General features: G+C 41.2%; 1 protein-coding gene across 1 annotated transcript; it reads right to left on the bottom strand.

Moving 5' to 3' along the window:
* Positions 1-13,833: 13,833 nt before the first annotated feature.
* Positions 13,834-21,795, bottom strand: LOC137283994 (uncharacterized). Its single transcript, XM_067815659.1, has 8 exons — positions 21,659-21,795; positions 19,443-20,163; positions 19,057-19,155; positions 16,347-16,406; positions 15,787-15,802; positions 15,306-15,483; positions 14,641-14,732; positions 13,834-13,976 (listed from the first exon to the last, which is right to left on the bottom strand). Exons 1-8 carry the CDS (start codon positions 21,793-21,795, stop codon positions 13,834-13,836), a joined length of 1,446 nt encoding a protein of 481 aa, XP_067671760.1.
* Positions 21,796-22,722: the final 927 nt, after the last annotated feature.

The following is a 22,722-nucleotide window of genomic DNA, read 5'->3' as shown; positions in this document are numbered from 1 at the left end:
GGTGATCGTAAGTCACTGAGGGAACCTCAGTTCAATGTTAAAGAATGGGTGTTAATGTTAACCTTAGTAAACCATGAACCGTAAATATCCTTAGTGTCATTTACGTGTTGATAAGACCTATGCAGGTCTTGGGTAGAACAGACCTTCAGCAACCCACGATTGCCATTAAAGCCGACTAAGCTTGTCATAAGAAGTGACTAACAGGGTGGGAAGGTCAGGCTCGCTGACTTGGTTAACACACGTCATCGGTTCCCAGTAGATCGATGGTCATGCTGTTGATCACTGAATTCTCTGTACCACACTCGATTATTTACAGACCGCCGCCATATAGCTGGAATATTGCTGATTGTGGCGTAAAACTAAACTCACGGATCCACATGTTGATATAGTCAGGTAAAGTATATCATGCTGTCACTAAATGATGTACATTGGTGTTAATATTAATGGTTGTACAGTGCTCGCGGAGTATGTGAAGTCGTGTATGAGAGATTCCACTGCAGCCAGGAAGGAGTTGCTATGTGCTGCTGCTGCTGCTTCGGACGTGTGCTGCCTTTGGTTCCACACGGAGGTTTTCCCTCTCAGCATGTGTATATCTCAACAAGGCACAAAAACGTGAGGTAAGGTATTATCGTTTATTGCATGACTTCGATGTATATATTGAATCGAGTCGAAAGATACTAGTATTGTTTCTGACCTACCTAAAACAATGTGCTAAGATCGGTTGCGAAAGGAAGCATACATTAAAGAATTGGATTTGCCCAGTATGCTAGAAGGTTTAAAACAGTCGATGAAACACTGCCATTATATGACCCAAACACACCACTTTCGAGTAACTGCATGTGTATGTTTTCTTTTGCTCTTCAGTATATGTCAGTGCCAAGAATTTGGACCAAAGATTACAAAAAACAGTCACCAAGTTTTTGTCGTATCATCTGTTCATCCAGCACAAAATGGGTAATAAGTGACATGTCGTGAAACTATCAACCTTTTAGTGCTTAATAAGCAGCTTTGGTTATCAGTGATAACGGCGATCAGATTGTGAACCTTGAGCAGGATATATAGCCATTAAAATATCCTCATTATCATGAAAGAACATTCCCCTCCATGTTGTTAACAAAAGCATGTCCCACTCATGTCACTTTTTGATGTCCTCAATCTGGGTCTCCTGCTTCCTCAGCCGACAAGTGATGCCTCGAAGGATGAGAAATAGTAGCTCGACAATCTCCGCCACAGACACGATACTGAATCCAAGGAACAGGCCGATGAGACCTCCGAGGGAAGCTGTGTGAAATTGCAGATTGGAAACAAATGTGCATTTACATTATTGGAAACATTTTCACAATTGCGTAGTTAAATGTATCAGTGAATATCCTTACGACAGACGTATGTAATGCTTCCTTATTTGAATACGACCACAGAGTTTCAACACTCGACCCAGTTCAGTGATTCAGGTATGAACTGTCTGAGTACTGGAGTATCCAATATATCAATGACTGTCTTTACACAATGCTGAGAAAACATGCTCTCCAGACCAGGGATATGTGAGCATCCCGTGTCATTGTTGAATCAAAAGTGACTCCCAGATTACTAGCCCTGATGGTTGGTAACACGAAGTATTTCCGATTCAGATGTTAACGGAATCCGAATGGAATTTCCTTAGTTTCTCATGTAATTGTACATCATCCAGCGCCGTATGTCGCAATGCCCCAATCTTGTTAGGGAGAGATCAGCCATTTGAAAGAGATATAAAGATGGTTATCATCGGTATACATATGACATCCCCCTGAGTGGTTCCTTGTCATGTCATCTATGGGCTAAATGGTAACAGAGAAAAGAAGGGGACCAAGAACACAACCCCGGGAAAGTCCCCATGTATTTGCGTGCTTGTCAGAGAGTACATCTTGAATTGCCACAGACATTGAACATGATGCAGATAACTACAATTTGATCCACCGAAATGCAGTTCCAAAAACACCAAGAAAAGGACATATATTTTTCTCTTGTCAATATTTTTGTTATTGTTTCCGTCGCAATCACTCATTCATGGTTGTAGCGTTTGTTCAAAATTGTCTAACGTACCGAGGGTACTGTCTACCGTATTTGTCCACAACCGCCTTACGTTGTGAAGTCACTGACGGTACCATCTGTTGTTCTTGTCCACAACTGTCTACTAAACGAGGGTACCATCCATTCCACTTATCCATAACTATTCAACTTCGTAACCTCACCGAGGGTACCGTCTATTGTACGTGTTCGGACCAGTATCACCTTTTTGAACTCGTATAGAGGAAAGTCTACAGTCTTGCTCAACAACGTCTCTCCGCGTGTACTCACCAAGAATATCTCCTAGAGTCTTTGCTTCCAGTTGCCTTACTTCTCTTATCTTGACAGGAAAACTCACATCTAACACCAGCGGCTCAAAATTACTGAAACAATACAGAATCCAACACAGTTCGTCTATACTGTAACTTTATAATTGTTAGAAATTAATTCAATTTTGCCACATTGCATTCTTCCGCGAATAGCGATTAAAACCTCAGTGCTACATCATGTACGTACTCTGACATCAGAGAAACAACCTGTCTGGTAATATGATTTAGGATATGTACTCATAACTACATCAGGTCCAGAAGTTGTATTGCGTTTGCCTTTCAGCTTATTTGTTCGTGTCTACGACATGATTTCAACCAACGCCTATCATGACTGGGAACGTGCACAACATACGTACCTGTCACTCAACACATGTGTGTTTCTACATATTTCACCATCCACTCCTTGGTCACCTGACCTAAACTGTGATGGCTGGAACTTCCCCAACACTGCTGGGTAGATTGTGACGTCATGGTTTGAAGTTGTACACGGAGTGGGGCAGTAGCATGGTTGCAAACTTGGGTTGTCTCCGTATTCTTAGTAAATGCAAAAAACGACAACATTCAACTATCTACACGTTGTTCCATTTCGTATAATATAATTTGGTCACTGATACGGTAGACCGAATATCTTCACAAGTGAAAACATTCAAACGCAACGCAATGATCTGGGTTCTGTTTGCTTGCTAATGGCAGTGGTTCGGCACAAATACACATTTATATTTGAGAACGCAACCGTGGTCAACTGTTTGGTTTGTTTGTTCGTTCGTTTGTTATTTAGCGCCACATTCAGTCATGTTTCAGCTGTATGAAGGCGGTATGTAAATAACTGAGTCTCGACCAGGTACTCCAGAGACTGACATCAAGAGCATCGATGTACACACATGGGATACGATGACATGTGGCAACAAGTCAGCGTCCATGATCACTCGATTTCGTTAGTAGCCCACAAGCGTGGGTCACTGAAGATCAATTCTAACACGGGCCCTCTCAAGTTGGTCAGTTGAGAAAGTAACAAATACAGACCGGTATCCATCAACGGACTGACACTAAATGTTCCTGAAGTGTAAAATGTTTCCTGCCCTTGATTTACGTGTAACTTGGACGCTAATTAGTTATGTAAAACATACCAGCAGCTGCAGGCCAGATGCAGTTAACAGTGTCTATAATGCTGCACACGGCTTCCTGACCTGGAACGCAATATTTCCTCTACAAGACATTTTGTAAAATTGGTGTTTGTTGGTCAGCGTTAATGACCAACAAATGAGGCTGTGAGGTAGCCTGATGGTGTAAACTTCCGCTCGTCACCGGGTTCGATTCCCCACAATGTGTGAAGTCCATTTGTGGTGTCCCCTGCCGTTATTTTGCTGGAATACTGCTAAACGAGGCGTAAAACCCAACTCACTAATGAGAAAAATCTAGAAATTCGTCGCGGAATGCCACACTGCGTATAGCTAAAACCGCACTAATGAAGATTCGATACTTTAGAACAAATTGTTGAACATCACGTGGTAGAATTATGTTTAACGTCAGTACTATTTTCGCTTCATCACGAGGGCCGTAATTGATTGAATCTGACCCAAGCAGTAGATTGACAGAAAATATAGAGACACCAAATGCTTTAAAACAGCCTTAATGGTGATGTTGGTATACGGGGCATATAAAAAATGTCACACATAAGCTAGTATATTTGAGTGAGTTGGGTTTTTTTAGCAATATTCCAGAATTATCTCAGAAGAAATGGGCTTCACACATTGCACTCATGTGGGAATCGAACACGGACAAGAGAACTCTTTAACCACAAGGCAATCCCACCACCCCCAGTAGTTTTGTGGAAGAACTCTGAGGGAGATGAAAAACATTCATTGTTGCAATCAACCCTCGGCTTGACCTAAAAACCTGATGACATGAATAGTACTCTTTTGTACTGGTTTCCAAAGCTACATAAGACCCTTTCAAAGAGCTATATATTGCTGGGTCCAGCAAATGTGCAACCGAATCCTTGTCTCAAACATTATTCATAATCCTTAATACTATCAAGGAAGGACATTCAGTAGAAGTTTACCGAGAAATAATATGTAAAATGTTGGACTTCCTCTTTATACTATTTTTAGGCCTACAACATTTCGACAAGAGGTAGGCATCCCCATGGCCCCAGTTGTGCTCCCTCCTTGTATATCTATTTCTTTATATTTGAGGATCAGAATTTCCGCGAGTGATGGCAAAATCAAAGCAAATAATTTAGTCATGAGGTTTAATTCAGGCTTCAGGTATGACGGTCTAACATCGTTCAATAACCACAAAATAGGCAATTCCCTCAGTTCTCATTACTTACTGAATTTGAATGTTGAGAGTCAAGCGAGACCGCCTCAGCTGTTTCACATTTACATCTATGCATTTTGAAGCAGAATGAATTAAACAACGTAACACAAGCCTGTATAACAAAAGGAATTAGTTTCAGTGGAGAACTTATTGACTAGACCGACTATTGTCGGGTGCCACAGTCGGTTCAGGATGCGCTATCGTTTTCGACAAAACTAACTAACTGCGATTCGGTAGGACCAACTATGGTAGACAGGGATTTAATTTGGTTGTACATTTGCTGGACCAAGAACCAATGTCTTGATGACATGCAGTCACTTGTGACAGGCCTGTGTCAAGTCAAGAATGTTATGTCAGTTTACGTGAACCAAAATAACTTTTAGAATATAATCGTACATATGGTATAAGAAACTCACCTGGGTCCCAGGCGTGCCTACACCCACACACTTGTACGGTGTAGTTGATTAGGCATTCCCTCTCACAGGCGTACACACTGTACTGGTGATCGGGGAATCTCGATAATATCGGCGATTCTACATCAATATCAAGGCAGATGCCATCGGCTGATCGAAACGGCGGAGGCAAATTTATTCTCTGTGACAAAAAAAACCCCGACCATTTAGAGAAGAGGTTTGTTCAAGGTCAACTCTTTCATGTAAACTCCATTGTAAGCAGTATTCTCGACAAACGGTCTGTAGATAGATAATAGCACGATCAGCTGCCAAAGTCGCTATGACAACACGGAATCGTAGAGGCCAATCCTTATTCTGCTCGGCAAGCGTTTGTATAGAATGAGCGAGTGAGTGACAATAGTTTTCTCGGCGCAGTTACCATTTTTCAATATTATCACGGAGAGTGGCACAATAGTTGCCATGGGGCACGGTGTACCTGGATGAGAATCGCACGACATCTTTCCTTATAAAAAAACATCTTATACATTCCAAATATATATGCCCCCCACAAGTGCTATTGCTCCGATTCGTATCAATAGTTGTTGTTCACAAGATCTTCCTACCTGTGTAGTTTGTATTGTGAGCCTGGACTGAGTATTGACCGATACAAACACGCCCCTCTTGGTCGGCAGGACTGGATCGCTAGTGTTATGGACAACAACCTACAACAGCGGTCATGTACTGTCTGGGTCAAAATGATACAATCACACTCCAATTGGGCTCACGATCCAACATCCTTCACTTGTACTACTACTTTACCCTCATGAAGCTTCACACGGACAATTAAAAAAAATAATCATGATAGTTTGTCAAGTAACTCTTTTCTATTATGGAAACAATCATTATGAATTTATATTATTTCATTATATTTTCCCCATAGCTGGTCCGATGTTTTATCTCACTTCATGGCGAAGATTGTCCTTATGTAACCTCAAAATTGTCTTTTTTTATGTCCAGATTGTCCTTATGTAACATCCAGATGGTCCTTTTGTAATGTCCAAACTGTCTTTGTCTAATGTTTAGACTGTCTTTTGGTGACGTCCAGCTTGCCATTGAGTAACTTCCAGACTGTCTTGTCTAACATCCAGATTGTCATTGTGTAACGTCCTGTTGCAATGCCCATACTGTCCCTTTCTAACGTCTAGACTGTCTTTTGGTAACGTCCAGATTGTCATTGTGTAACTTTCAGATTGATCACCAGATTGTTCCTATGTAACATCCAGAAGATTTCCTTATGCCCACTTTGTGTTGTCTTAAATTGTGTAACGTCAGGACAGTGAGTGTAACCTGATTTGTGTCAGTCTAAACGTAATTATGTTTTCTCCGGGTTGTACTTGTGTAATACAGGCACTGGTGTACGCATGCTTACACTACCATTTTGCACTCACGTAGTTCACCCGCTTCTTTATACCTTGTTAACGTAAGCCGATTCTGATGTCTTCTGTGACGTCACAACCTACTTGGAAATACTGACCTGCAGTCCCTTCACGTCTTTAAACAGCGTCAAATCATTGAAGACTTTCACACCAACCACCACCATGAATCTGTTATCGCTGAAGAATCCCATCTGTTTTCCTTCGGTCGCCACAGCCGTCATATTAAGGGTGTGGCACAACCCTGTCTCGGTGAGGACCTCTGTGAAGAGGTTGTCGCAGCATGGGAGATCGAACAAAGAATCCTTCTTCCTGGGACAGGTCGTTAAATGTATATTCGTACTCAAAATGGCAAGGCGTTTCAGGAGGTCGCCAGAATCAGAATCATTGAATGCCTCTGGCAAACCAGCCTGCTTCTCCCACGACCTCTTCGCGAAGACCTGCAGGGATGGATCAGCCAGTGATGGAGAATCTTCTAAGGGGGATGAACTTGAATCATCCTCAACCCAGCCGAAAAGTTTGATGTGGAGGGTCGACAAGAAGCTTTCTGATATGAAGGACGCAGGGTAAGCTAACCGTTGGAGTATCATCTGTTCTTTAGTGAGAGGTGTGTTTGAGTCTTCAGACTTGACATGCACTTCCAAAGCTTTCAAGGGACAGAGACTAATGGTTGGGATATCCTTCACCAAATCCACAACGTCAATGAAATGTTCTTGGATTAATGTTAGTCGTGCATTGTATTCTTCAACCTCTTCGTAGATCCGAGATGCAAGCCCCAAAGCGGCACCTAGGATGATAACTATCCAAAAAAGCCTGCAAGAAAATATCAATCATGATGAATTTTAACAGAGTTATTGCTTGTGGGAGGCAAGCTTCTAAATACTGTGAGATATGTGTTTTGGATGGATGATATGAGCTAGGAACGGCGAGAAATGCGGTAGACAGTGGTGTGAGAAGTAGTAGTAGTAGTAGTAGTAGTAGTAGTAGTAGTAGTAGTAGTAGTAGTAGTAGTAGTAGTAGTAATAGTAGTATAGTACTACGGGGGCTGTATGGTAATATGTGGCTACGGGATCTGTTTGGCAACAAGGAGCAAACAGTGACTTTGGTAACAAGGCGAGACAGGAACGTTTTGGTTACAAGGGTCAGTCAGAGAATCTTGGGGAACATGGGCAGATATGAACGCTTTTGGAACAAGGAGCAGAGACTCTTAGGAAACATGGACAGTCAGAGACTCTTTGGTAACAAAGAGCAGACAGAGACTCTTGGCAAACATGGGCAGACAAAGATTCTTTGGTAACAAGGGGTAGACACAGACTCTTTGGTAACAAGAGCAGACAGGGATCAAGGGGGAGACAGGGAGCCTTTGGTAACAAGAGTGAGACAGAAACTCTTTGGTAACAAGGAGCAGACAGAGACTCTTGGCAAACATGGGCAGACAAAGATTCTCTGCTAACAAGAGGTGGACACAGACTCTTTGGCAAGAAGAGGAGATAGGGATGCATTGATAACAAAAGCAGACAGGGATGAAGGGGGAGACAGGGAGCCTTTGGTAACAAGAGTGCGACAGAGACGTTTTGGTAACAAGGGGAGACAGGGACCATTTGATAACACATATGTTTGATGATTGTGTGAGGAGAAAATAGGCTGTGAACAGTATAAGACGTTATGGGTTGTTTGAGACAAGCTTTTGGTAGTTTGAGATATTTATAGTTTTTGAGATTTCATGGACAGGTGCGTTGTGGTTGAAATCATATGTTCTATGGGTGTTGTAGGATATGTTTGAGACGATGTGAGATGGGTCATGTGTGGTAATGAACTGAACTATTGGTAGCCTGAGATGTTTATAGTTTGCGAGAGATATTTATGGACGAGATATGTATCGAACACAACATGAGGGTGATCCTTATCCTTGCTGTAAACAATCACACCTTTACATCACTTACACAACCTGTGTCAGCAGAGACAATTGTCTAACAGAGACAAGACAACATGACATCCCCAGCTCGTTGTAACAACCCAAGTCTGATTACTGGTGACATTATGAGTGACAGAGAAACGGAAGAAGAAAACAATTTAAATACTGGCTCACCTTCTTCCAAAGTACAACTGTGGACCAACAACTTTGCTGAAACCATGTACTGTAGCATCAGACATATATTCATGAAAGGCACGTTTGACTGCATCCCACTTCTTCTCCCGGGGAGGCAAAGCTGCCTCTTCTCTTGAAGGAAACGCGTCCATTTTGAATCTCGTCTTTTTCACATTCCAAATAACAGTTCTGTGATATATAAAACAAACTGTATACCTCAAAGATATCCTTAATGGAGACAATGTGATAGCCACATGCGCAAAATCACACTGAAAACCCTACCTACCATTGTCTCTATGCTAACGAAAGCCTGCGTATATGTTTTCCTGTAATCAATAGCTGGAACAATGATTAACACTGGACCATTAGGTTTGGTGTTCCATCAATCGTTTTATGTAAATGATTTGCTTTGGTTTAAGTGCAATCATAATGACTTCACAAGCCGTCGAGGCATGATGCAAATAATGACCTGTGTTGGTCTGGGAATTTGAGATGTTCCCTCCTGACCTGGGAAATTAAAGTTCATTCTAACTGTTGAAATACTTACTCACGCACACAAAGCCAGGCAGTGTGAACATGTCACGGTGTTTGAAAACAACATTAATATTCTGTTAACGTGTGATATATCAACACAACATGGGTGATTAAATCTTTATGACGGTAAGACTGAGTCATGTCATTTTTGAATCGAATTGTTTATTGTAATGGTAAACATCTCATTCCGTAATGTCCCTGCAATATGGCGACGGTCGATAGATTCTGGACCAGACAATTCATTGGTTGGTATAAACTATTGAAAGATTGGCGACAATAAAAAAATAAATGTTAATACTAACATTTGAACAAAGAGGAGCTTTGACAACATAACCTTACGCGTGATCGCTAATGGCACGAAACAAAAACATCAAAACACATTCTATAATTTGAATATGCCTCATGTATTTGCGCAACATACGTGCTGTTTGAGGCAACGCTGAGTTTAGGCTAAAAGTTTAGCACTTGCACCAAAGACAAGTAATTTTTGTGGGCCATTGTGTTTATCAGTCTTGTTGATTCTGCTTATCGTAATCTTGGATTTGCTTTATTTCATACTTCGTTTGGTGACTGGTGTCGGGCGCCGTGCTACAACCAATGTGGTCAACGTTTAACAGCCTGTAATCAGTAAATCGGACAACAGGTACCATCAAACCCTTATGTCGAAACATTTTTGTTCAGACACTTACAGAAATCCTCTACACACGTCTCTTTGTCCAACAATTGCTGTGCCTAGTTGACTGAACCCCACTCCATGTTGTGCAAGGACGGTTTACTGGGCATTACAACGGTAACAGAATACAGATGCCCGTCATGGTGTCGTTTTCAAGGTGTGTTGCTCCATGTTCAGTTTTTCTGGCCTACAACGACCGAGATGACCATGAATGGGTCAATGTTTACCTCCACCAGCACCTCCAGCAGCAGCAGCAGAACAGAATCAGCTGCACGTGACGAGGTGCTTCACGGGGTATGAATCCCTTAAAACACATTGAGGAAATCTATTTGTATGCATGGTCAAGTAAATGAATGGCTGACATATCGTGGTATTAGTAAGCACTACTGGTCCCCACCCAAGAATTCGACTTCCCATCTTACTGTTATGGAACTGGTAGAGAAGCCAAGTGATTAAAACCCGGGTTTGATACACCACATGGGCATAGTCTGCCAAATCTATCTCTGGTATCCGCCGCAGCCGTGATATTGCGGAAATATTGCTAAAAGCCGCGTAAAACTAACTCACTTACTGACCACTCCTATGGTTTAAAACGATCGATGGCGGTCTGCTGCCATACATCACTAACGGTTGTTGTGTTCCCAATTCTGTCATTATGACTATATGACCTGCTGTTTGGTAGTATAGACCTATTGCTAACATCGATTCACTCCGTCGGGACATGATCAGTAGCGGTCATTAAAAACAGAATGCCGCATTCATTAGCGCTTTCCTAACATGAAGCGCGGGTTGATGGGGAGTTATTCTATCCCGGAATCCTCAACGGGTGAATTACAAACGTGTACTATTCTCCTTTGGGGAGCTGACATTGTGTGTGACTTGTGGAGTTGTCGGGTTATCACACTGATTAGGTTGGTTGCACTGATATACATATTGATGTATTATACAAAGACCATTGTCGAGGGCATCCGCCTGTATAGGATACAACTGTCAACGTATCGTTGGGAGATGAATCATTTGTTTGTTTGTTGAGTGACGCAGGGAGCTTGTCATGTTCCAGCTCCCTGGCGTCATTACTCCCTGTTTGACCATTCTCTTGATCTCACTTTCCATCCATCATGTCCAGGTTCAGTCCGGCGGCATCAGTCGGATCTTTCCGACCGCTCTCATTTCAGAATGGTTTGTGTGTTTGTTCCTTGTTTCACGCTGCACTTAGCACTATTTGCTCCTACACCGAATGTACAGACACAATCAAAATCGGGAAATATAATACTCCAGCCTTATCACCCACACTGCACAGCTGCACTATGTAGGACACCAGTGTCTGTCATCGCCCATTAGACAATGTGGTGTGTATGTATATATATGTAAATGTGTATATGTATATTATATTTGTATATGTGTGTGTATATATGTATATATATAAAGCAGATGGTCAGTGCAAAGACTGTGCTCTACTTTAAGTTGGGAAAGAAAGTGTGGAGGAGATTGCTGGTCATAAGAAATATTCACAAAACTGAATGGCACAGTTAATCTGTTTTCAACCACTGTTTAATTACAGTTTAAACATATTATGTACATGCTTTCAACATGAATTGTGTCGAATATGTTTTGATATAACAGGCATGTTTGCTTTATATTTTGCACATATTTAGCTGGTATCTCATGTACCAGCTGTGACAAAATACAAACATAGTACAAACATACACACACTAAAAAATAAATAAATAAATAAATAAATAAATAAATAAATAAATAAATAAATAAATAAATAAATAAATAAACAACGACATTTAGAGTATGAAAGGGTGTTAGCAGCTTGCTTAGTTATAGTAAAGTAATATGTACCTTGTTTGCAGGACAGAACAGAACATTAAACAGAGGCTAGGGATGTCAAGAGAAACACATTCTCTTTCACAGTCCAGATTTACACTAAGCAATAATACTTTTACGAGCAAGATAATATCATACTTATGCATATATACGTACATTCTTATCAATACAAGCTGGCAGAATAGGGAATGTACTGTTGGACTCTCAGTGGTATTATTCACTATGACTTTGGAATTGTCTTGGACAATGCAGATGTCAAAAATGTTCAGGAGTATCGTAACAACGATGTTTGGGTATTCATAAACAATCATGGATTGATAACCTGGGGCCGATAAACCTTTATAGGCACATTAAAGAATCACGTCAATGTTTGTGCTTATCACATTGCTCAAATCATAATCTAACGGTTGAAGAAGTACTATAACACCAGAAGATATATTATCAGGTTCATTCTGTGTACTACCCATCCAAGAATCGGAATTTCATTTCTCATGTCCATTTTACTCAGTCCAAAGGAAAATCATTTTGCCATACAACTATTGCAGATTTCTATCTCTACAGAATTCGGCCATGCTCTGTAAACTGCCTCGCAAAGTGTGTCTTCTTTGGATTTAAAACAAGTTTCTTGATAGAACATAAAGCAAGTATTGTGAAACCATCGCACATTATTCTTGAATCATCACAATCAAGTAATCGCTTTTAACAACATATGTGGCGATACAAAATCAAAAGTAATCACACACAATTTAATCAAAACACTTTACTCATGTCCGAAAGCATCTTAAAGACACCAAGAGTATTTCAGCACAGGTAGCTTACAACTCATAGAGAATATATAACAGCCGTTAGTTTTGTTCCAAAGTTAGTGAGTATTTTTTTTCTCTTTTAGCAATATTCTAGAAATATCGACAGTGGACATCCGTGTGACGAGTGGACACTGAAATCATTATAGGCTATCCCACCTAAAGCATGTGACCTGAGCCACGAGCTCTTTAGAGGTCAAGCAATGTAGAGATTCTTGTTGGCTTATAGAAACCTGATATATTTTGTGGCCAGGACAGTATTTCTGGAGGTTGGGATGTGTCATACCAATTACTGGATGACACTTTCACATCTTCTGACAGATCCTAAAAGATAGGCACTTTTCTTAAATTTTAGCCTGGAACTATAATGTATGACGACGGTGTGTAAATAATCGAGTCTGGAAGAGACAATCCAGTGATCAACATCATGATCATCGATCTACGTAGTTGTTGGATACAAGGACATCAAAAACCCACTAAGAATGGGGAATGTTTTTTTTCTTGTGACCCTTGCTGTGGGGTGTCATTCCATGAACGCAAACTGTCTGTATTCAATCATTATACTAAGGCAAAACTGCAGTTTATGTCAACAATACGTACCTTCGTATGGATGGTCATAACAGACATACTGATGTCATCAGTCCGCTCACAAGAAACCAAACGAGCTCAGATCCGCTGATTGTGAAGACATGTTTCAGTTGTATATAATGGCCGGACAGCTTGTAGCAATCGACACGTAACCATCATTTTTCTTTTTATATTTTTTATATTTTTTTTCATTATTGTTCCCAAGATAAAGAGTACAAAAATATGAGAAAGCATACAGATGAATATGTGTACATTGCAACTAGTCGGCTCAATACAGATAGAGTACAATGAGTACATCAATTATCAGTGTCAGTAATATGTTTTCGTTAAAAGTCATTCCGGGTGAAATTCAGGGATGAGAGAGCCCGGGGTCACATCCCAGACGAGCCCCCATTTGGCTAAAAAGCTTTCAGCATTATTATTTCTTCTGGAGATGAATGCTTCTGGAGATGAATGGTAAATACGTCTTTCAGTATCTTCAAGTAATTGTCAACTTTTGGAATTGTTTTTTCAAAGCGCATGTGTAAATATACCTCTTAGCAGACAAGATTATGTGATTCAGTAATGGGTTCTTACCTAAAAAGCCAAACAAAATCATTTTTGTGGTCAAAATACATTTTTGGATACGTGTCGTAATCCATGGCCACTGTTCAAGTTAACGTTTTGGTTTCATCACAGTCCCAGTATACATGGCATAATGTCTCAACAGAATCATTACAAAAAGAACACATGGCATTGCCAACCATATTCATTATAAAAAGTTCTTTTTTGTATAAACAATTCCCGTAACCAATAATTTACTTCAAACTTTGAACCCGAGTCTCCTTCTTCCTCATCTGCCAAGTGATGCCTCGAAGCATAAGAAACAGAAGCTCGCCAATCTCCGCCACGGACACGAGACTGAATCCGAGGAACAGGCCGATGAGACCCCCGAGGGCAGCTGTGGGAAGATACAGTTTGGTAACACACATCAGTGCGAGAAGACTAGCATATACCTTATGTAAAATATTCCGAGCATAGCGAACTCGTAGGAATCTTGCAGGTCATACTCCATATATGACATATAGACGAATGTATCGGATTGTTAACACACAGATTACTGTGTGTGGTCATAGTGACATTTTCATTAAAATAATAAATCATGAGATGAAATGTTTCCCAGTAAACGAGTGAGTGGACATTATATTACCACGATTCTAGCAATTATTGTGGAGACCAAAATGGGCTTCAGATATCATGAACCTGTTGGGTATCGAACCCGGGTCTTCAGCGTGATGAGCGGATGCTTTAACCACTAGGTTACCACCACACCGCCACCACTACCACCCCCACCCACCCCACCCCGAACACACACATCACCCACCCACCTCCAACCCCCCTTGCTAGTCTTTGGAATATAACGCTGGTATGAATTCGTATTGCAGTTAATCATACTGCTCTCATAACAGCCGTGCAGCAACCGACATATTCACATTTTGGGTTGCAATGCCTCAGACTTGTAAGAAACAAGAAACTTTCAGAAGTCCTGTGATGAGCTTTTCAAATTGTGTAGCTACCCTCATATTCACCATCCGGGTGACCCCATCTTCCCATCGTGCACTTACCCAGTGTATCACCTATGGTCTTCATCTGTGTTTGTCTCACTTCACGTATTTTCTTGGGGAACCTTATGTCAATGATTTGAATGCCGTGGGATCTGAAATGGTAATAATAATCATCTTATTTACACATAATTCTGTTGGCATATGACTACACCTCTAACGTCTTCCTCTCTTGCCACTAACGGTTAAGTCATATGCATTATGACGACACTAGTACTGACTGTCCTTGTGCATGCTTAGTTTTCACTATAACGGAATAACCGATAAACCGCAAAGCATCGTACGTACGCTGTATGTATGTATGTATGTATGTATGTATGTATGTATGTATGTATGTATGTATGTATGTATGTATGTATGTATGTATGTGTGTGTGTGTGTATGTATGTATATGTGTGTGTATGTATGTATGTATGTAAGTATGTGTGTGTATGTATGTATGTATGTATGTATGTATGTATGTATGTATGTATGTATGTATGTATGTATGTATGTATGTATGTATGTATGTATGTATGACTCTGTGTGTGCGCGCGTACGTGCGTGCGTGTGTGTGTGTGTGTATGTATGTATGTATGACTCTGTGTGTGCGCGCGTGCGTGCGTGCGCGTGTGTGTATAATGTTTCGGTATACGTAATCCGTGTAGTTTGATTAAGTAAATACTTACCCTTTGGACAATGCTTCTATCAAAGAATGACAAGTTTCACCATCAACTCCAAATGCACCTCTCCGCAGATTCTCTCCAAAATTACCCACTAATGCTGAGCTGATTTTGAGGTTATGGGTGTAGGTTATACACGGAGTCGGACAGTCACATGACCGCAAAGTTGCATTTTCACCAAACTCTACAAAATGGAAAACATTATCACCACGAGCCTCATACAGAATGTCAAATTCTAGGCCTTTCAGTTTGAAACTACAAATGCGTTGTAATCAATAGAATCGTTTTGGGGGAAATAGGAAGTCTGAAAAATAACATAATTTGAGCCCGTGCATACCAAGAACAATCGTGTTATCATAATATCGAAGACTATTTGTTTACATACATCAATCTGCTTTCTAGAAGCAGATGAGTCAGGAATGAAGCATAATACTTGGTGAATAACAACTTGCTTATAGCATAGAGCGACGTGTCTATGTAGATTTACTTTCAGCTTGACAGTGCTGAAAGATTTTGTGTTTTCCATAAAGTCATAGGGTTCATTACTGATATCGAAGTCAGTAGCAGACAATGGAAAGTCACAGATAAAGTACAAAACCTGACTAATTTGGATACAAAGTTTTATATTACATCAAGCTTTCATCATAATGAAAATCGCAATGCTATGAACGACAAATTGTTTGAAAATAGAAACTTATTGATGCACAATCGATATATGAACATAGAAATTTACACTGTACCAATGTGTGGAATCTTCGACAGGCGAACGCTTTAACCTCTAGACTACCCACACGCCCCTAAACTTTTAAGAGCGAGATTAAATAACTACTCAGATAAGAAAGTACAGGAGGTACAACATGTGAAACACAGACCTGTAACTTACCTACACCTTGGCATTTACTATAGGGCAGTCTGACATGTCTTTAGGATGGTTAACGTAACTCCAATTCATCACCTCAACGATTATCCAGGCATATTGGATAGATATCTACGAAAAAGAGGTTCCTAAGTTCCTATTGTTTCAGTTTCGCGAATCTCTAAACTTACTGTCGACAGCTTCCCAGATGCATTCAACTGTCCGGGTGATACTGCATATGTCTTCCGCTCCTGAAATAACAGGATAATTGACAGAGTATCATTTCACATCTTCCCATGGAGAGTTTAGCTGATTGGAATTGATCGACAACCCGCTTAAAGTACATTTGATATGCATAATAAAACTATCCGTCACGGATTCACTATCATTTAGGCCAAATAAAAGCATTGTGCCGAGATAATTATATAGGTGTGTGTATTATAGTCATTTCTGTCTGTGTGATTCTACGGTGTGTCAAGGGCATACATGAGGATTGTAAGGTTTAAACACGATTTAGTTTCTTCATGTTGAGAGTTGACGGTGAGAGATTGTAATTTGTTCGTGTTTGAATCCTATAATCCTCACTGAACCACTTTCCAAATGGCTTTGTGCATTCATAGACAATTCCACTTGCACACTTGTCACTAGTTATCAATGTACGTGGACACAGTGTTGATGGTATTTAGACTCTGTTACAATGCCGTCTGCAAAAATCTCTCGATTACCCACACGTTTCATAAACTCTTGAGTATAATATGTCTTCATCTTTAGAGAAAGAAGTCGTGATACTGACTCCGTAAGTAAATGAGTGAGTTTAGGTTAACGCCTTCAGCAATATTCCAACTATATGCGGCGGTCTGTAAATAATCGATTCTGGACTACACAATCCAGTGGTCAACATCATGAGCATTGATCTACGCAACTGGGACGACGTCAGTGAGCCTGACCATCCGTCCCGTTAGTCGCCCATCAAGACAAATATGGGTTACCGATGACTATTTCTAGCCCGGATCGTCACGGGTCTTGCCTATGATCCGTCAGTAGTATGCGGTGACAACGTGAAAAACAGTGCTGTAGGCATCCGACCACAATAGTATCAACGTAGCGTCAAACCTCCCTCCACAGGTAAATTGTTTTCACAACATGCATATTAGGTTTCATAACCCGATATAAACCTGAAGAGTACTTCACAGTATATCTTAGGTGTACCTTCTTTTTCACGGAACAACCGCATTTAACGTTTTTGTCTGCTCCCAGGTTTTACCTTCTGCCTAGCCGGAATGGAAGTGCAAATTTCAGACCAGTAAATGGACGCTCTACCTCACGGCCACCGAGCCGACAAAATGTATACTGAAAAATAGGGGAACTGTACTTTCAGTGTACGATTATCGAAAGTGGGAGATATATGGGATTGAATCAATGCTGATTCAATAATAATGGGTGTTTTGAGAATGCATCACAACACTGATTTCATTCAAAGCAAAGCTGTTCGTTCAGTTATCCCCCTTGTTGGGTGACTGGGGTATGGCATGAAAATTTCAGGTTTACAATTTTCAAACAGTAGTGTGTGATTTGACCCTGAAAACCCTGACCATGCACAGATGCAAGAAAAGTATCGGAAAAAATGGTCTACAGTGATTTATCGACCTGCCTGAAAAATGTCAAGATTCATAATGACACTCCATGCACGTGTAGGAGGCTCTCACGTTGTGCACGTGCTTCCCATGCATTGTGTTTGCGTGTGGTGATAACGTGCAATGATGCTGCATACACAAGATGAATGTCATTGTAACATGCCTCAATGGGTTTTCTTTCTACCCGACTTCAAAGTTCAGGTTACCCTACTTCTCTTGAGAGTATGTAGTTACTGACCTTAAAGTGATTTTACTAGCGCTTCAGGTGTTATGTAGGTACATTATACGAAGATCTAATTATCCATTATTGACGGTATATATGCATAATATAACACTCCTTCTCGGTGAAGGTTGGGACAGTAATTATAAACCCTCGACAGTCGGGTGGAGTGAAGTAAGACCTTGAGCACCTGGCTTTCGATCTTACCTCCCGCCACCTCCTGTCTCGGGTCCTCCATTCCCAACCATAACTTCGGACTCGAGTTTTACACATAATGTTGAAGCACATTTTTTTTCATTTCTTTTTCAAATTTTTCAATTTTTTAAAATAGTATTGTTTCTGTAAGGTATCCACTGTCACCTGGATCCCAAGGATGCCTGCACCCACACACGCTGACGGTATAGTTGATGAGACACTCCCTCTCACACGCGTTCAAACTGTATTTGTGTTCAGGAAACCTCGTCAAAACTCGGGAAAAGGGTTCGGCGTCAGTGTCAAGGCAGAACCCATCGGCTGTTTTAAACGGGGGTGGTAAGTTTATTCTCTGTAAAACAAAGGGATCATAGTTTTTTTGTGTGTGTGCAACTGCTCTTTCACAATGCAATGCGCACACACGTAAAATCTTCAATCTCCTCATCAAAAGTATTTCTGGATTATGTGAGTCATTAGTCTTGTCATAGAATATGTATATATGTGTGTAAAGATATATGTTCATATTTTCGAACATTATAACGCACAGCTACGTGAACTTCATCGGAGCGGGGTCGATTTGCTTCATCGAGTCATCGCTCCCTGGATGTCGTTTCTCATGATCTATCAGGCCCAGACACAATCCGGTGACATGGGACGATCAGATATTTCCGACAGCTCTCATATAAGAACGATTTGTTTGTTTGTTCTTTCACGGAACTCCCAGCAATATTCCAGCTGTATGACTGTTGATCACTGGATTGTCTGGTTCAGGTTCGATTATTTACAGATCGCTACCATATAGCTGGAATAACAAACAACCAAAAACAAAAGCAGTACTTGAAAGAAGGTTCTAACCTTTGTAGTATCGATGGTCAGTTTGGAGTGTGTAGCGAAAGGGACGAAGATCCCACTCTTGGTCGGCATAACTGGATCATCGCTGGCATGGACGACGAGCTGACAAAAGGGGAAGACAAGACTCAACATGATGATGAAAAACCTTAAGCTGGGGAAGACAATGTAATGAAAGCTTTGTTTCAGAAACTTCAGCCTTTACTTGTCGTAAGTTGCATGGCTTGCCATTCAGTGAATGCCTATTGTCACTAATGTAATGAAAAAACAAACAAAATATATTGAGATTGGATCTCGCTTTGTGTTTATCTGGAACTATTCATATCCTGAACTAAGGGTGCTTACAGCCTTACCTGGCGTCCGTTGCCGTAAATAGTTCATATACGTCGTACCTGAATTCCTTTCACGTTTGTGAACATCGTTAAGTCTGTCCGCATCTTGGCATCGACGACAACTAGGAACCTGTTCTCAGTGAAGAAACCCTTCCGTTTGCCTCCCTTGATAAGGGCTGTCATATTAAGAGTCTGACACACTCCCGTCTCTGTAAATACTTCTGAGAAGAAGTTGGTGCAACATGGGAGATCATACAATGATTGCATCTTCCTTGGGCAGCTCGTCACGTCCAGAACACGGTTTGAGCTAGCAAGGATCTTCAACACCTCTCCGGAATCTGTATCATTAAAAAAAGCTGGTAGACCATCAACAATCTCCCATGACCTGTTCATGAAGCGACTCAAAGACAGTTTCTGTAGTGTAGATGGACTGAGAAAAGACTGACCTCCTGGCCTGTTGGAATGTCCAGTATCGTCCCATCCGTACACTTTGATGTGAACAGTGGACAAAAAACTCTCCGATATATATGATACTGGGTAGGCAAATCTTTGCATAACCATTTCTTCTCGAGTCAGAGGCGAAGGGAAGGAGTGGTTCACTATTCCTTCAAAGGCTTTCAAGGGGCAGAGACTAATTGTCGGCATCTCTTTGACCGTATCCACAATGTCTCTTAACTGTTCTTTGATTAATGTAGGTCGGGCATTGTAGACTTCAAATTCCGCGTACACCTGGACAGCCAGAGCTACACCTGCGGCAAGGACAACCAGGAGCCAGAAGAACCTGAATAATGTAATAAATGAGAGTCAACATGATTTTACGCCACATTTAGCAATATTCCAGCAATATGAGGGCGTGGGACACCATAAATGTGAGTGAGTGAGTGAGTGAGCGATCGGGCGAGCTTGATTTTACGCCACAATGTTTTTGTAATATCACGGCAGGGGATACCACAATCGGCTTCATGCTGTAATAAAAGAACGAATGAGAGTGTTAGCGTGAGAAACGTATAGGTCTTAGGCGTCTACATTGTACCACATGTTTGACGGAAGTGACGCGCTTTGAGTGAGTGAGTGAATGAGGTTTACACTACATTCCGCTATACTCGAGCCTGACTCGAAACGTAATGAAAGGGAGCGTCGGGTTTGAGTCCACATTTCACGGTTTTCTGCCCCATGGATTGAAATAGTCTGTGGCCATCAAAAATAAACGTCAACACCAAAAGCAGTGCGTCAGTAGAGTATATATTCTAGCACTGTTTGGATTGTGTCCCATTCAGGATATGAATCCACAGTCTCAGTGTCAGGAACCTAATCGCCAGCTACCCTCTGAACGAACCTCACTTGCATTGTGCAAGGAAGCCTCACTTGATAGTGCTATCAACATCCTTTTTTCAAAGTGGATGATTCGATGTTTCGTTATTCAGGGCGACAATGATAATGCCTTCAGTGCACGGATCATCAATGTTCAGCACCAGAAGCAATTCTTTCATTAACACCACGACCAGCCACGAGTGTTACCCAACAATGAACACGTCTGAACATCAAGGACCGCAGACCACTACTGGCTGAACATCACAGGCTGCAGACCACTACTGGATGAACATCACAGGTCGCAGACAACTATTAGAGGATATCAGCGAGGCGCTGCAAGCGGGGTTGGAGACACATTATGAAATCTCCAGTAGGAGACTGTAGTACCGCATCGAATGGACGTATGCGTTAGTAACTGGCGGTATACTTCACTACAGATCTCAACACATTCTTTAAGAATCATTGTGTGACCTCGCTGGGGTCAATTAAACTAAACATTTTGTCAGTATTGTCTCGTGGTTTGCCCAACATTCACAGAAAGTATATTTCACAGTACTCACAGCAGTTATGCATTGTTTACACATTTCGCGAGGCAATGGTTGTAAGCACACCTATACCGTCAATTTTATTCAGAAGGCAACATATTTCTAAAATACGCGCAACTGTGCACGAACTTCGGCTATCGTAGACTATGACACAGTGATGGTGCAAGTTACGCTGTGATGGTTACAAACGTTATAGCATGGGATGACGTGTGCTGGTCACTGCGCAAGATATACGATCATGGAGGGGAAGCTAACAAAAGTAGGACATATCCCAACTTTTTCGAAGACAATCGAAACACAAAAACTGAAGATAATTTACTTTCTAAAATAGGATGGAATTATTACTAATGTAAACCACATGAAATATTTATCGTGATAATGAAAATTTGAATATGCACTAACCCTCAGGAAAACTCTCACCTTCGCCCGAAGTACAATCGTTGCCCGACGACCCTGCTGAATCCATGTACGGTCGCTGTGGACATGTAGTCATTCAGTACCACCTTCACAGCAGTCCACTTCTTCGAGACAGAAGTTCCATCTACCGGCGGAGACATCGCACAATCTGCTCTCAGTCCTGCTCCCAATCAAGTTCATGTACTGATGAAATGGACCCAAAGGTTGCCACACTGGTTTTGCATCACACCTGATGCTCCAGAGCTACAGCAATCAGACCCCAATCAACAATGTCCCCTCCCCGTCTCATTCATTAAAATAAACTGAATTCTGTGATTGTCTGATAATAGCCTGATATGCTTACATGGACACTGGTGCAGTAAAACCAAACTTAAAAGCAGTATTGTCAGCACCTTTTCTGGCACAAAGGAACACCCCCACTATCACATCCAGGTTCGAGCATGTTTTGATGTTCACGGTCTCCAACTAACATAGCATTAGGACAATAATGCATATTGCGGCAATGGGTGTCTATAATATGGACGGATATAATGATCTGTGATTGTCTGGTTCTCAACAGTAATTCCAAACGTGTTGTTCCAGAAAGGTTTCATGAGTTGATGGATGTATTATGATCAGAAAGTGAAACTGAACACTTAACTCAGGCCATAGAGCATATTAGTTGTTGGTAAAGTAGGATTGCCACTGCCCCATGGTGGATTACGCGCGCACATATAGCTAACACTTTCAAGGGATTACAGCTGTCCCGGGACTCGTTGAATATGCCATCTCTCAATATTGTGCAGGTCTTTAGGGATCAGGGGTCCAAATACCAACCTCGCACTTCTGTCCCTGTAATAAGCGGCATTATGAAATATTAATCCCTAAATAATGAAAAAGTAGAGACATCCTGGATATTCCGTTGTGGGTGATATTACTAAGGAAGCACGAATTCAGAAAATAATAATTCAATTCACACCGCGCTATGAATTTCGGGCAAGTTATTGACACGATGTGTACATGACAGGTATAAATTCGAAATTCATATTGAAAAGTATAAACATGTTGCTAGACATTTCAGTGGAAGG

The sequence above is a fragment of the Haliotis asinina genome, chromosome 5 (genome assembly GCF_037392515.1).
Source record: "Haliotis asinina isolate JCU_RB_2024 chromosome 5, JCU_Hal_asi_v2, whole genome shotgun sequence".
Lineage (NCBI taxonomy): Eukaryota > Metazoa > Mollusca > Gastropoda > Lepetellida > Haliotidae > Haliotis > Haliotis asinina.
This window is presented reverse-complemented; position numbering and strand designations above follow the sequence as displayed.